At 38.2% G+C, this 15100-nt stretch overlaps 1 protein-coding gene across 15 annotated transcripts in view; it reads right to left on the bottom strand.

The window, feature by feature from the left end:
• Window positions 1–15100, bottom strand: part of RUFY3 (RUN and FYVE domain containing 3) — a 71940-nt gene that overhangs the window by 50252 nt on the left and 6588 nt on the right. The window contains exon 1 of one of the 15 annotated variants that reach the window (XM_028505714.2): window positions 5889–6744. The exons of 11 other annotated variants lie outside the window; for them this stretch is intronic. In XM_028505714.2, coding sequence (XP_028361515.1) covers window positions 5889–6066 — 178 coding nt within the window. In that variant the 5' untranslated portion in view covers window positions 6067–6744. Of the gene's footprint in view, window positions 1–5888; window positions 6745–15100 lie in introns of those variants that run through there. 3 more of the 15 variants (XM_028505715.2, XM_028505717.2, XM_028505718.2) reach the window with 3 other exon arrangements.

Genomic DNA, 15100 nt, shown 5'->3' with positions numbered 1-15100 from the left:
AGTACAGAATCAACAGCTGGCTGGCATAGGTAAATACTGAAAAGGAGTTTGAAAAACTTTGGAGAAGCAAGATCACCCAAAAGGGCACAGGAATGCTTGGCTAAAGAGTAAGAATTCAATTTAGTTACTACCTCGAACAGTCCATAATCACAAACATTACTGCTACCATGAACAGTTTTTCACATCACTTTTTGTGTCTGCTTGAGGAACATTTTGAATATAGCACGCAAGGTACTGTCAGTTTCTACAGTGTGCCATTTTTGCTGTTTGGCAGTGTCTGCACCACTGTGTAAATATTTTCACACACTTCATCAGTGGAAAGAAGAAAAGTGAAATAAGTGCATTAAAAGCAAAAGTCTCCAAGGACTGATGGCAAGCGCCACGCAGGTCCCCCAAATGGCATGCTTTTGGGCCTCACTGGCCAATTCTGTGTTCAACTGTGTATAAACCTGCTGGAAATATGTCACCAGAGACTGGGAAGAAGACCTTCTTATTACATAAAAGTCTATTGTTGGACTCGTATTCAGTGAATTCTGGTACAGGAGTGCTATGTCATGGGTTGAACCATGGCTGCCTAGGGTTAAATCCTGGCTCTGCCACTTACTGTAGACCCTCAAATGTCAATTTGAGCATTACATACTTATTGTTGTCTTAGTAGAAGAAATACACGCTCATTACCGAACAGATAAGGTATGGTTCACACATAAAGAAGTTAAAACAGGAAGTCCAATCACAAATTTATGTTACTGATATTTAATATTAAGACTAATAGTTATTTTTTCTCGTAATTGGGAGAACTGATTCTTATTAAGTCTTATATGACTTAATAGATCCATATTTTATTAAAGTACAGAAATAAGTGCACACATATAGTGAACTTACTCCCTGTTAAAACACTTCAGATTTTAATCTTAAAAAATTAGCATTGTGCACACCCAGAAGAGAGAAAAAAATTGAATATCCCTAACATTTTGTCCCTAGTAGAGCATGTGATCAAAGAGGTGAAAATTTAATGGAAAGGAAATTCGGAAGGGGCTGAAAATACATACTACAGACCTTTGGGCTGTGGCGGGCACCTGGGTCTCTCTGCAAATGCTGTCTTCCTACCTCCTTGACCCTCGCCCTCAGTCAGCACCCAGACAGCTCTTGCTCAAACATGGCTGCAACTGGAAATCTTCCCTGGAGCTCCCTCAGATATGATTTTTGGTCACCACTGTAAATGTTTGAAGTGGTAACTTCACCCCCACTCATCAGTTAAGACCCTCTGCATCTTTGAACAGCTGGTTGGTCACCTGGATGCTTTCTTTGGCTGTAAGTTTCAAAATGTGCACAAGTGTTGAAAGACATCACTAGAATTCCATACAACAGTACTGTTTAAAATAGCCTCGAGGGATGAAAAATATATTTTCTGAGGGCTACCAAGAAGTCATTTAGCAAATGCCTCAATTTGCATATTTTGTTTTAAAAAGTATTCCCATTCATTTAAAAGTCATGCAATGTGAAATACTCTCTTAATTATAAAATCTAGTGTGTCATCGTCAGAAGTAGTTCTGAATGATTCAGTACTTTGAGTACATATTTGCTTTTTGAACAAGATTCCTATGAGTGAGGAACAGTGAGCAGTTTGGTTCATGCAAGCATTTGTGATGGTGCTGTTTGAATGCACAGAGAAATCTGTGGCAGGAAGTGTCTAACGGCCACAACCTAAACTATGAATGGCGCACACAGAGGACCCAGCTGGCTCACTAGGCTGTACCATAGGACCTAGCGTAGAAGGCATGAGTGGCTACTAAAATATATGCTGAATGAAGGGATGATACTCTGATTTTGTGATAAAATCTGCAGTACTTTTTTTTTCTCTGGGGGTTCTAAAGAACACTAACGATCTTCCCCCAGAAAAAAATGCACAGATATAAGATTTTACATATAATTTTTAGGATCATGGATCCCAGGAAAAAAAGCCTTGCACTAGACTGTAGTGAATTCATGCTATGAGGTTTCTCAGTAAACAGCCATTCGGCTCTACCTACCAAAATGCCCACTGAGATGTTCACTTTTTTTCATTAAAACATGCGCAGTTCCCAGGCAGCATGGGGTTATACTGCATGCAGTGATATTAATGAGTGCAAGTACCATTAGTAAATGTCCCTGGAGTTACCTCAGCACCAGACACTTCCCGTAGTCATTGAATAACAAACACCTTTCGTTTCACCTGCAGGGGATTTTGCCTTGCTTAGATGCTATCAGTATGTATTCCCTGCTGAATGGAAAAAACCTGATGCCAAATCTGCACATACACTGCCCTTTGGGAAAAGTGAACCCATGTCCCGGTTCCTGAGAAACAGGGTTGTCCTTTGGCAACTAAGTAGTTCACACGTTGCATAGCAGTCTCTGACATCTTTGTTTCATCTCTTTACCTTGATGGTGAGCTCAGGGGCAAGGGCTGTCTTTCTCAGTCCCTAGAACTGGACTTTGCATCAAGGAATGCCCAATGAATATTTCTGATCAACTGACAGACCAAAACACATTCCTTGTATGTACTGCAGTAGTACTACTGTACTCACAGATGTTTCATGTAAGCTCTCTCTTTATACATTGCAATATAAGTGCCAGATATCTTAAATGAACACTAGAACAAAATGCACCTGGCAGGGGAAAACTGCAGAGCTATACGATAACAACATGTGTAAATCAGCCACCACGTACAGTTCTCTAACCCTCAAGTCAAAGACGAAAAGACGTAAGCAAAGGTTCTCTTCTCAATGTGTCTATTCAATATTTTATTTCTTCATGGTCTCTTATTATCTGTATTTGAGAAGGAAGTTTCCTAAGTCAAAAAAAGTAATTTCAAAGCTTATAGTTGTCTTTGTAACGAAATGGTATATTTTATTCTGTTAAATTGATCTTCTTGCATCACCTCTCAATTATCGGATTCCCCATCTTTAAAAGAAGGTTAATAGGAAAACAAGTATTTCTTAATAACTGAGTTTTACTTTTACCAATTATTTTCTTACTTATAGAAGTCCAAGAAGGACAATGCTAAAATATGAATTTAAGCTATTAATGTTTACCTTAAGACTGTTTCAGAAGGTTAGATATAAAAAAGAAATATCTATTAAAATGGTAATATATTTAGGAATCTGGCTTAAACTGTTGCACTTCAAACTACTGCTCCATGAATAATGATTACACAAATAACTAATGTTTATAGGATGCTTTACGTTAATTATCTCATTTAATCCTCTTAACTTACTATCAGCTCCGCCAGCTGACCTTGCAGTGTTTGAAATGCACTCTCTACATCTGCTTGGCAATCACCTAGTTATCACACAAGGTCCAGCCCAAGTCTCTTTTGCTGGATGAAGCCTTTCTGCCTTCCTGTGTAATCAATCCTAGGCTTTTGTCTTTGGGGGAAATCTACTTACAAAGGTTTGCTCCTGGTTTTTAAGAAATTGTGTGTGTGTGTGTGTGTGTGTGTGTGTATATATATATATATATATATATAAAAGAAGACAGAGATAACCTCCTTGACCAACAATAACCATTAAAATAATGAAGTGAATGTTTTTGTTCCCATATACTTAAGGGTTAAGCTGGGCAGGAACTCTGTTTTCAGAAAACAAAAGTTGGAAACAATAAAGCTTCTACTTCTGAGGCTACATCTGTATTATCATTTTAAGAGAGTAGGTACACTATGCTTTTTTGCCCACTTTCTCTTGTGGAAGTCAGGAGGCCCCACTGCAGGACTTGTGTGTGCAGATGTCTTTCCCTCTGTGGATGGGCTAGGAAGTATTCTACGAATAGTCCCATGTGTCCAGACACCAGGTGCTCTCTGTTGTCAACAAGGTGAGATTCACATTATCACTGGCCTGGTGACCACCACTTAAATGCTGATAGCTGAATTAAACCTAGCAATGGTCACTGATATTAATATTAAAACAGACATTTCCTGAGTCCAAGTGACTGGTTACACATCCAGAGTTAGCCAGCAGAGCAAGGAAATATAGGCTTGTAAAGGATCACTTGGTTTCCTAGATCACTAAAGCTACAGAGGCTTTCCTGGGCCTGGGCTTCCTTCTATTATTTCCATTGCTATCCATTTGAAATTCTTGCTTCTCTTGCCAAATTTAAGGCAGAATTCCAAAATTCATTATCAGCATTTTTCTCTTTTCCTCACATCCTCTATTGTTGGTTCTAAGGGGTTAAAACTTCTCATTTGTCTGTTTTCCTTAATCAAAGGATGCGTCACTTAAGAGTTTAGGTTGCAAGCCTTCATAAATTTTGTCACAAGTTTCTTCATTACAAATGCTTACATAAACCAAATAGCTCACTTTTGCTCACTCATAGGAAACTTGCTCAAAAAACAAATATATACTCAAAGTACTAAAATTTTTCAAAACTATTTTTGAGACACTGCTACCCTGGATTTTACAATTAAGGTAGTATTTCATATTTCATGACTTTCAAAATGGACAGGGATATGCAAATTGAGGCATTTGCTAAAAGACTTCTTGGTAGCCGCTAAAAATGTATTTCTCATCCCTAAAGTTTGTTTTAAACAGTACTGCCACTGTATGGAATTGAAGCTGATGTCTTCTGATTCTTGTGCACATTCTAAAACTTGGAGCCAGAAGTGTCCAATTGATAAACCAGTTGTTCAAATATGCAGAAAGTCTTATTAAATTAAAACTACTTAAGTGTTGCCCTTAAAGACATACTCCAAATCAGACTGCTTTGCATTCTGTGATGTTGACCCTCTCTAATACTTAGTCAAGGCTAAGTCTAATTGGGAAAGTAAAATTCTTATCAGACACACTGGTGAAATCTGAGTCACGATAAGATTGCAAGGCAAGGTCAAGGGCAAGGAATCACTTTTTCCTAATGAAATCTGCTATGTGCAATTTACCTTCTGTCCTGTTTTGCAGATTATATGCCTAAACATCAGGAAGATGTTTATGAAAAATTTATCTCATGTATAAGCATTTCTGTCTTCATTATTTTAATGATACAGAACAAACACTAGCTAAGAGGCTACTACTACATAAAAACAAAATAATTAGGAGCTATGAGTCAAATTAATTCTCTTCCTTATGTTATTATTAAAATTAAGGGGTACACCTTAATTAATTAAATTGTGAACACCTCTCACAATTTAGAGAGGTTCTAGGAGAAAGTGACAAGTCAAGAGACCACAAAGGTCTCAAAGATACTGACAGTAGAAATTTCAAATAGGTCATCATAGTTACCATAAATAACTTATAAAAAAGCAATGGCCAAAAGATTCCATGGGTAGGGATTACCTTATTAATCACGTTTAACCTTTTCAGACATCATGCTTTTTTAAGACTCCACATGTAAAACTGCTTTCTCATCTAACCTACTAATCCATATTATTAAAGAAACAATAATGTTTGACCAAATATTTTTCTAGATATCATAGCCCGTTTAACATTATTATATCCTGATATGATACCCCTCGAATGTTTCAACTGTATCATGCACTATTATAATCATTCTGTCGTAACTCATTCTAATAAGATTCACTGTAATTTCTGTAATAGTTTAGTATATAATCAAAATTAATAGTTTTCATTATCAATTAGGATCAGATATAGTAAGTGACCTCAAATGTTGTCTTTAGAGGCTTAAAGACAAAGAACTCTAGACAAGCAGCAGCATGTTTTGAAAGGGTACCTCAGGAGGGCAGGGAAAAATATTCAGCTCCCAGTAAAGTGGAGGAGGGGAACTGGATGCTAGGCAAGGAGGAAAGGCTTCCAGGGTTGTTAACAGTTTACATGCATGGGTTCTTCCTACCTGCCCCGACCCCCCCAGCCTGCCACAACAATGAGGTTGCTGGAGAGACGCTAGAGGACAGGGTCTGACCGTACCTTCGTGGGTAGGCTCTGGGTCAGGCGTAAGTGAGATGTCATCCAGCTCTCGCAGGCAGAGCCATTCTCCATCCATAGACACTCGGAATTTGCAAAGGTAGATGGTCTCCATGGCAGCCTGTGTGATCTTGTCAGTGGTGGGGGTTGGCATATCGGTCGGAGGCGTCAAAGCAGACATGATGACTCAGCTGGGACCCCAACACACACACAAACACACACACCCAACAAAAATAAATAAAACCGCCTCACCAACAACCCCCAAATCCAAAGCTCTGGAACAAAGCTCTTAAGAAAAGGGGTTGGGAGGTTAAAAAACACACACACACAAGGAAAAATATCTTATGGTTTAAGAACCAACTATTCAAGATAAGCAATTCTCTACTATCTTTTCTCATAGACAGTTCCTACCACATAGTAAAATAAAATGATGCTCGTCTTCTCCCAGCTTCTCGCCTTTTATCTCCCCTTCCCTACCCCCTTCTTATTCAGCTGAGCTATAGGCTTCAAATCCTGCACAGCCGAAGCCGCCTTAGCTGGCTTCAAAAAAACTGGCCTCTGCATGTATAAGTGAAAAATCCTTCTTTGTGCAGAAAAGAAAATACAAAAGAAAAACAATGAACAAAAAAAAAAAACCCAATATTTTCAATTTAGCTTAAAAAGAAATCCTCAACTGCAGAAAGCACTTCCAGAACCAGCTCATGAGCGGGGATGCTGAGTTCTGACAGGATTGGTTGTGCGCAGTAAGCAGGGTGGTGACCAAAATGGCTGACTAATGAACTGAACTGAAAATCCAGGCTCATGTGACCGCCGCTCTGAGCGCAGGGCGAGCAATTTCCCAGGATGCTTTATAGATGTTGCTGATGCAGGGAGAACAATTAGGCTGCTCTCTCTCTCATCCCGCACAACCCACTTCCAGACTGTGCTAGTCAAACTGTGATCAGACATAACACAATGCACATATCCTCATCAATTCCCCTCACTTTGGGAGAAAGGAGCTGGATATCAGGAGGACAACACTGGGCAATACTCCACAGCAAAGATGGTAAAAGAGGCAGTTAGATTAATTTAACAAGCACGTAATTTACCTCTATCTTTTCATATCCTTATATATGACATCTAGCTACTAAAATTATTTACTCTGCTAAAGGTGGTGTTTTAAGAAAAGCTAAAGCAGATTTTCAATTTAAGTATTATACTCTCAGGCATTTGTAATTTCCTTCTCCAAAATACAAAAGCCTGACATTGTAGACTTGACAGAAATGCAAGAAAAAAAATCTCTTGAAGTTAAAAAAGTAAAATCCTTCCTGATTAAATGCCAACTTCACCCCACTGATGTTGTTGTATTTACCAAGTTTCTATATTAAGCATGTTTTCTGTTTCTAATCAGAAGATAAAACTATATAACATTTTAAAAATACTCACATTCCATAACACTCTAAAGGCACACTTTCCTATTAAACCAGCCCACCAACTCACCCCCCCCCCACATATCTATATTATTCAAGGAGATATTTATACCTTGCTTTCTGAGCTACATAAATAACAAAAAGATAAGGGCTGATAAAGATTAAAAAATATATATTTTGGACTATTGAAAACAAGTTTTTGTTTTTGTTTTTCCTAATTAAGGGTCTGGTTATAAAAGAGAACATACAGCTTCAAGAAATATATCCCAGGGTGATTTATTTCATTCTAGAGATTTCTTATTAGAGGGATAGCTTGACTTGTTAATTTCTGAAAACTAAAAGAAAAAATTCTTCTCAAATATTATTAACATTTCATAAATGCTTCACCCTGATGTGAGATTAATCTCAATGAAAAAATGCTAAGACACAGATTCTGGAGGTAAACAGGAATTTTCATACTTAGAGGAAGGCAAGCTGGTACAATGTAAGAATGCATATGTATAATTATATGCATATTTAAAATCAGGAAGAAGACTTCCGGCTAAGATGGAGGTGTACGTAGACATACTGTGCCTCCCCGCACAACTAAAATAAGGTCAGCAACAATTTAGAAACAAGATAACAACCAGATCTGACAGAATATTGAACTGTATGGAAGTCGGATAACCAAGGAGTTAAAATATACACATTCATCCAGACAGGGAGGCAGGGAGGAGTAGGGCAGCTGAGCAGAGAGGGGTCCCAGCACAAAAAGCGGTGGCACCAGGTGCGTAAGGCATCTCAGGCGCAAGACCACAGTGGGCGAACCCTGGGTGCGCAGGCGGCTGGCAGACCCAACGAAGTAGCGATTGTGAAACGAGGCACTGTGTGCAAGGCAGCTGGCTGACTGGGCAGTCCCACATTCACGCACAGATAAACCACTGCGAAATTGGCAGTGAGACAGACCTGGCAACCCAGGGTCACAGTGCAGGGAAATAGAACCTCGGGACACTGATTGAAAGCACCTATGAGGGTTGAGGCGCAGGGAGAGACTCCTTGCCTCACAGGCCAGTTTGTTGGAGAGACCCACAGGGTCCTAGAACGCACACAAGCCCATCCACATGGGAATTTGCACCAGAAAGGCCCAGTTAGCTTGGGGAAGGGGTGGAAGGGACTGAAATCCAACGGAGAGCAGAGCAAGCTCCATTGTTCCCTCTCAGACCCCGCCCCCACACACAGGTAACAACCCAGGAACTGGGTTGCCCCGCCCTGGTGAACACCTAAGGCTCCTCCCCTCATATGTAACAGGCGCAACAAGACCCCCCCCCCCTCCAAAAAAAATGGCCCAAACAGAAGAACAGATCAAAACTCCACAGCAAATACAACTAAGCGACCAAGAGATAGCCAACCTATCAGATGCACAGTTCAAAGCACTGGTGATCAGGATGCTCACAGAATTGGTTGAATTTGGTTGCAAATTAGATGAAGAAATACAAGCTATGGTAAGTGAAATGAAGGAAAATGCACAGGGAACCAATAGTGATGGGAAGAAAACTGGGACTCAAATTGATGGAGTAGACCAGAAGGAAGAAAGAAACAACCACACAGAAAAGAATGGAGAAATAAGAAATCAAAAAAATGAGGAGAGGCTTAGGAACCTCCGGGACATCTTTAACCATTCCAACATCTAAATTATAGGGGTTCCCATCAGACTGTCAGCTGATTTCTCAAAAGAGACCTTACAAGCAAGAAGGGGCTAGAAAGAAGTATTCCAAATCATGAAAGGCAAGGACCTCCATCCAAGAATGCTCTATTCAGCAAAGCTTTCATTTAGAATGGAAGGGCAGATAAAGTGCTTCTCAGATAAGGTCAAGTTAAAGTTCATCATCACCAAGCCCTTATTTTATGAACTGTTAAAGGGACTTATCTAAGAAAAGAAGATTAAAAAAACATGTATAGTAAAATGACAGCAAACTAAAGAAGCTAAAGAACTTATGACACATGGACATGAACTAAAGGGGGGAATGTGGGTGGGAGAGGGTGTGCAGGGTGGAGGGGAATGAAGGGGGGAAATGGGACAACTATATTAGCATAATCAATAAAATGTATTAAGAAAAATAAAATAAAATCAGGAAGAAAATCATTAGGTTACTAAGGAAAAGAAAATGTTACAGGTTTATTCATTTCTATCAATCTCTTCCAAAATTATCCTACATCCAGATCCAGAACTATTCATTCATTCACTCATTCAATATTCACTGAGAGTACTCCATGCTGCCAGGCAGCGACCCAGGCATTGGGCATGAAGCAGTAAGACAAGATCACTTTCTGGAGGAGACAGAGTTTGTATATTCAAATACTGAACACAAGTCTTCATTTAATACATGCACACTGAATTACAGTTTGATTCCTTTCTAGCTAGACATATTTCCATGTTATACATTAAAGCTGAAAGGAGATAGTTTATAGTTGCACTTTAAGCCATGCAATACTTCAAAACATAGTAAGTACTCACTAAAACCTTAAAGTCAAACTGCCACTGAATATAGTTCCTGGAACCACAATGCCAAACAGGCTTGGCCCTCTGTACACATGACTGATACATTCTTAAAATACAGAACACTAAACACATAAACAAAGCTGAATCCTTTGGGATGGCCTGTAGTCTACCCATACCCCAATTCAGCCTGTCACAAACCATGACAAACAATCTTTCTACCAACCAACCAATAAGCATTTACTAACTCCTGAATAGGAGATTCAGGTTGATTACAACACACCAGGACAAGAACATCTAGGTTAATAAGCAGAGAAACTTGGTTAACTTTCCTTCCAAAGGCCCTTTTCTTCAGTTAGAAAATATATGGAGGAAAGTCCAAAGCAACTAAACCTTTTGCCAAGGAGAGAAAAACCTGCCCACACTGGTTCTCCTTGAGTTTGCCAGAGCTATCAGTTTGAGGAGGTGTTAGCAGCCATTTCAGAAATAAGAACTGTGGGTGGACAGGAAAACCTGTATTTCTACTATCTAGTTATACCTGTTTGCAGGTAAACACCCTTGAGTTTTCAGGATGAACAGTTACTCATTGTCCATAAGCAACGAATTTACTACAAAAAAACAAGCACTATTTGTAGAAGACTAATAAAATAATTCTAAATATTGCTTAGTACTGTTTTTACATGGGGGTCTTTATCAAGTACACGCATTAGCTTAGAATATAAAGGTAATATTAAGTCATCGGTAAGACATACAAACCTTGAACTTTTTTCTCATAAATATACTATTTATAAGATGTATTGAACTATTTTCTCATTTAATCCCCCTTGTTAATAAAGACACAAAATTGTAAAACAGTTGTGAGGGGCAGGTATGCAGTCTGTGGCACTAAAATAAATAGGCCTATGTGAAGTTCAAACCCAAGATGATCTGAATAATACTATGTTCTAGCTGCTTACACAGCTCAAATTTTCCACAATATGATTGATTCAAAGCAAACAACATTCACACTTCAAACTTAGAAGTTACATTCCTTTTAAAGTACATTTACTCAGTTACTTTTATAAGACAAAGACTGATTTGTTCTGACCAATGTCCCTTGTTATACAGGGACAGTGTGGAAAAACTGTTACTTAAGGTAACTATCATTTATTGAATCTCTATTTTCTACAAAATGTTTTATATATACCCTATCAAATCCTCACAAGAATCCGGCAAAATAGACACTGATATCTCCTCTTTACATACAAGGAAACCAGAGTTAAGCCAAGCGACTGGCCAGGATCACACAGTTAGTGAGCAGCAGTTCTGGGACTCCAAGCGGCTTCTGTGTAGATGCCCCAAAGTCCATGTTTTCTTCTATACTTTGCAACTATCAGCTTTCACACTTTCTAGCTTAATGTTTCACAAACCACATATTCTACTTAGTCACCTTTATACATTTAGCTCAGGTTTTTAGCAAGTAGGCATTTTCTGAGAAACTGAGAACTCAGCACAGATCTTTCTTGCTATGTGCAATCATTTCTGAATGTGGTATAAATCATAGTCTTATTCTTAAAATATTATTATGAATACACAGATGCCTCAACAACAGGTCTAGCTTCAGTTTTTTAACTTCATAAAAAGGGGTTCATGTTCTTTCTGACCTTCTAAAGCCTTTCACTCAATATCGAGTTTTCTAAGACTCATGCACTGTAGTGCGGCCACTGTGGTTTATCCTTTTGTTACTGTATTATAAGGTTATTATAAGGTAATATTTCATTGTATGTATAAACAATTTTCTGATTCTTTTCCATGCTGGTGAGCATTTGGGTTATTTCTAATTTTTTCATTTTATATTATTTAGATACTTTTCAGAAATAGATTTCTTTCTTTCTTTTTTTTTAAGATTTCATGTATATATTTTTAGAGAGAGGAAGAAAGGCAGAAAGAGGGGAAAGAAACATCAATTGCTGGCCTCTCACGAGCCACCAACTGGGGGCCTGGCCTGCAACCCAGGCATGTGCCCTAATCAGGAATTGAATTTGTGACCTTTTGGTTTGTGGGCCAGTGCTCAACACACTGAGCCACACCCACCAGGGCAGAAATAAATTTCTTGCAGGTATGCCAATTCTTCCTAACAGGTTTGAAGAGACCATTTCGCTAATTTCTTTTATAGTAGCTATTTCCTATTACCTAGTTCCTATTCCACACATAACGGTGCTGCTTAAAATTTGTTGCCTCATACAATTAAATCAGTTTGTAAATCTCACAAGTTATGTTTCCCAAAGCTTTCTGAATCACAGTTTTAAAATTTAAGAAAAACCTCATCTCCTTTTCTCTGATTTCACTAGTTGCTATTAGCAAAAACGGACTTCCTTGATAAGTTATCGTGATAATGACAAATGACACTGGTGGAAAGCCCAGATGTTTTGTTAAATTGTAAGATTATTCAATGGAATGATGGTTTGTTCACTTGCTTCAGTCCTCCCTCCCTCTCCCTTCCTTCTTTTAGACAAAAATCTATTATGTTAACCTCTGATGCTACTAATATTTCTACAATTGAGGGTTATACACTTGGCAGACTAGTAGTACTACTTTGTAGATATTAACCAAGGATGGTAATAAGTACTTGAAAATGATTACAACTGAGAAGCTGAGTTATTATTTTGTTAAAACAAATACCACCAGGAGTATTATAATGCATAATCATATTAGTTGTTAAAATTAACCAGGATACTAGAAATAATTCCTATTTAATAAATAAAGATTATTTCAAGGCTAAATGGCAGTAGATAATGATTTAAATACATCACTCTACCAACAGCTTAGTAAACAATCTTGAAAAATTTATCTTCTCTTAATTTACTCAGCTATAATATGAAACTAGATAACTCACTTCACAGAGATAGTAGGCTCCAGGAGAAGAAGAGCTTTGCTTGCTTTGCACACCATTACACATTGCTTAAAACAGTACCTATCACTAGAGTCTTAATACTTACTGGTATAGATATGTACCTCTAAAGTACTTCTTATTCCTGAAATGGAATATTTCTACCCTCCTGTTTCACTTTAACCATGAAAACCACCAAGTCCTATCAAATTAAGCTATATTTATGCTCCAACTGACAGGTCACTCTAACACAGTTTGCATTCTTTTGTACCTAACAGAATCATTCACGTAATATGTATATGGCACCTACTACGTGCTAGCCACTAGACATATGAAGAACACGGCAACAGCCAAAAAAAAGGGCAATTATAGGTGTTTTAGAAATTCCTAAGTCCTTGTCACACAGCTATTCAGTGTTGTTTACATACAACTATTTTCTCTATCAAACTGGTGACCTGTGTGTTTCATATTCATTCATTCATTTTTTTTTAACAAATAGGACTTTACTGAATAGAAAAGGAACTAGAGGGTTGCTGCCTGGAAAGGAACCTCTAATTTGGGACAGGGTTCCAGGTGTGGGAGGCAGCGAGGCAGGCTGAAAGAGCATGTGGATGCTGGAATCAGAATGCCCACAGTGATCCTAGATCCACCACTGAGAAGCTGAGTAACCTTGGCAAATTACTTGTTTTGGAGCTTGTTTCTTCTCTGATGAAATGGGGATAATAACAACCTCAGAGTTAAATGAAACAATGCAAGTAAAATGCTTAGCAGGGTGCTTAGCACAAAGTAAACAGTCAGTAAATGTCAGCATTATCATCATTATTAGTTCTCTGCCTTAGTTCTCTGCCTTCAGGCTTCTGGAAAAAACTAAGCAGAAACTCTATCATCACATGAAATGAAAATCAGTAAGGATGAATGTTCATGAGACTGAGACAGAGGACAGCAAAAAGGAGATCTGGTCAAAGGGTATGCTAGGGCATCTTTTGGCCTTTGAGGAAGGAAGAAGAGATGGGTCAGAATTTACCAGCATTCATATCAGGTGACCAGATTTCTTAAGTTCATAAAAGGGCAAGGGAAGCAGATGAATATTTGTGGGAAGTTCCTACATAGATTCTAGAGTAAGAACTGTATTCTGAAAGCTAGTATGCTGAGACACTTTCTTCTGCTTTCTACATGCCTTCTGCTGTCACAGCCTGCCAATCTCTCCTTTCCTGTGATTAGGTTTCACACTTTTCCACCTTGGCCCCACCCTTCTTCACACCACTCACTGGCCCAGGCTGAGTGTCATGTTCATTTGGTGTGGAACAAGTACAGAACCAGACAATCACTAAGAAGGGCTCTGCTAAGAATACCATGTTGGTCAGCAGCCCCCAACTCCTGATATGTTTTAGGAAGACTATGAACTTTTCATAATTATTCAAATATAGCTATAGTACAGGGCATGGCCATGTCAATACTTAACCTCTCAAATACACTGCTTTGCTACTCTAAAAGCACTTCCTTTCACATAATTTCAAACCAATTCTTTAATGCCTATGGTGCACTGTTGTCTTCCCAAAGTAAATTTTAAGGTTCATACTTGAGCCACTTTGCACTATTGGAAGGAGTTTCAATGTTAATAAGGTTTAGGTAGAAATATAACAGTTGTGATGTCTTGTAAAATTCATTAAAGCACAATTCTACTTTTATTTATGATTATAGATGACCTATAGTGCCATAATAAAGAGGAAGTCTATCTTTTAAGCAAATCTTGTAATTAAGGAATTTTCAAAAATACTAGTTTACAAGGAAATATTATTTCATCTAGTTTATTCTGCCACGCTCTCGTCTTTATCTGCCTAGGCTTTTTATTACCTATAACCTACATTATAAGAATATTCTCTTATTAAATTGTACCTCTTTAACATAGTTTTCTGTTAAAAGTCAAACATACAGGGAAAGATGCAAGACAGGAAGAAAGTCAGGTGAGTATGTTTCGAGGCCAATAACTAATCTTTTATCTCCAGAACTGCTTTCTTTTGCCATCTTTCCTCTGATCTCTCTCTCTCTCCCACCCAGCCACCTCTACCCAAATTGGTTTATTTGAGGCCTTGGTGAGGGAGAATTCAGTGATTAAGAACATGGTCTTTGGAGTCAGACTATTCAGGAATAGAAATTAATTCTGTTTCAGTTAAAGAAAATTTGCCATATATACAAATATTGAATCATTATGTTATATACCTGAAACTAATATATTATATATCAATTATTCCTCAATAAAAAACAACAAAGCAATAACAACAACAACAGCAACAACACACGTCTGGGGATAGGGCCAGAAATGTGTTAACAAGGTCTCCAGGTGATTCTTCTGTGTGCTGCAATTTGACAGAAGACCTTTCCTAAAACCACAGAGTCTGTATCTCCATAATATCATCTTCTAAATTCAATGTTGCTCCATCATAAGTCTTGTGTTTTACAA

This window comes from Phyllostomus discolor, chromosome 1 (genome assembly GCF_004126475.2).
Source record: "Phyllostomus discolor isolate MPI-MPIP mPhyDis1 chromosome 1, mPhyDis1.pri.v3, whole genome shotgun sequence".
NCBI lineage: Eukaryota > Metazoa > Chordata > Mammalia > Chiroptera > Phyllostomidae > Phyllostomus > Phyllostomus discolor.
The sequence above is the reverse complement of the archived record's forward strand: the minus strand, read 5'-3'. Positions and strand labels throughout refer to the sequence as shown.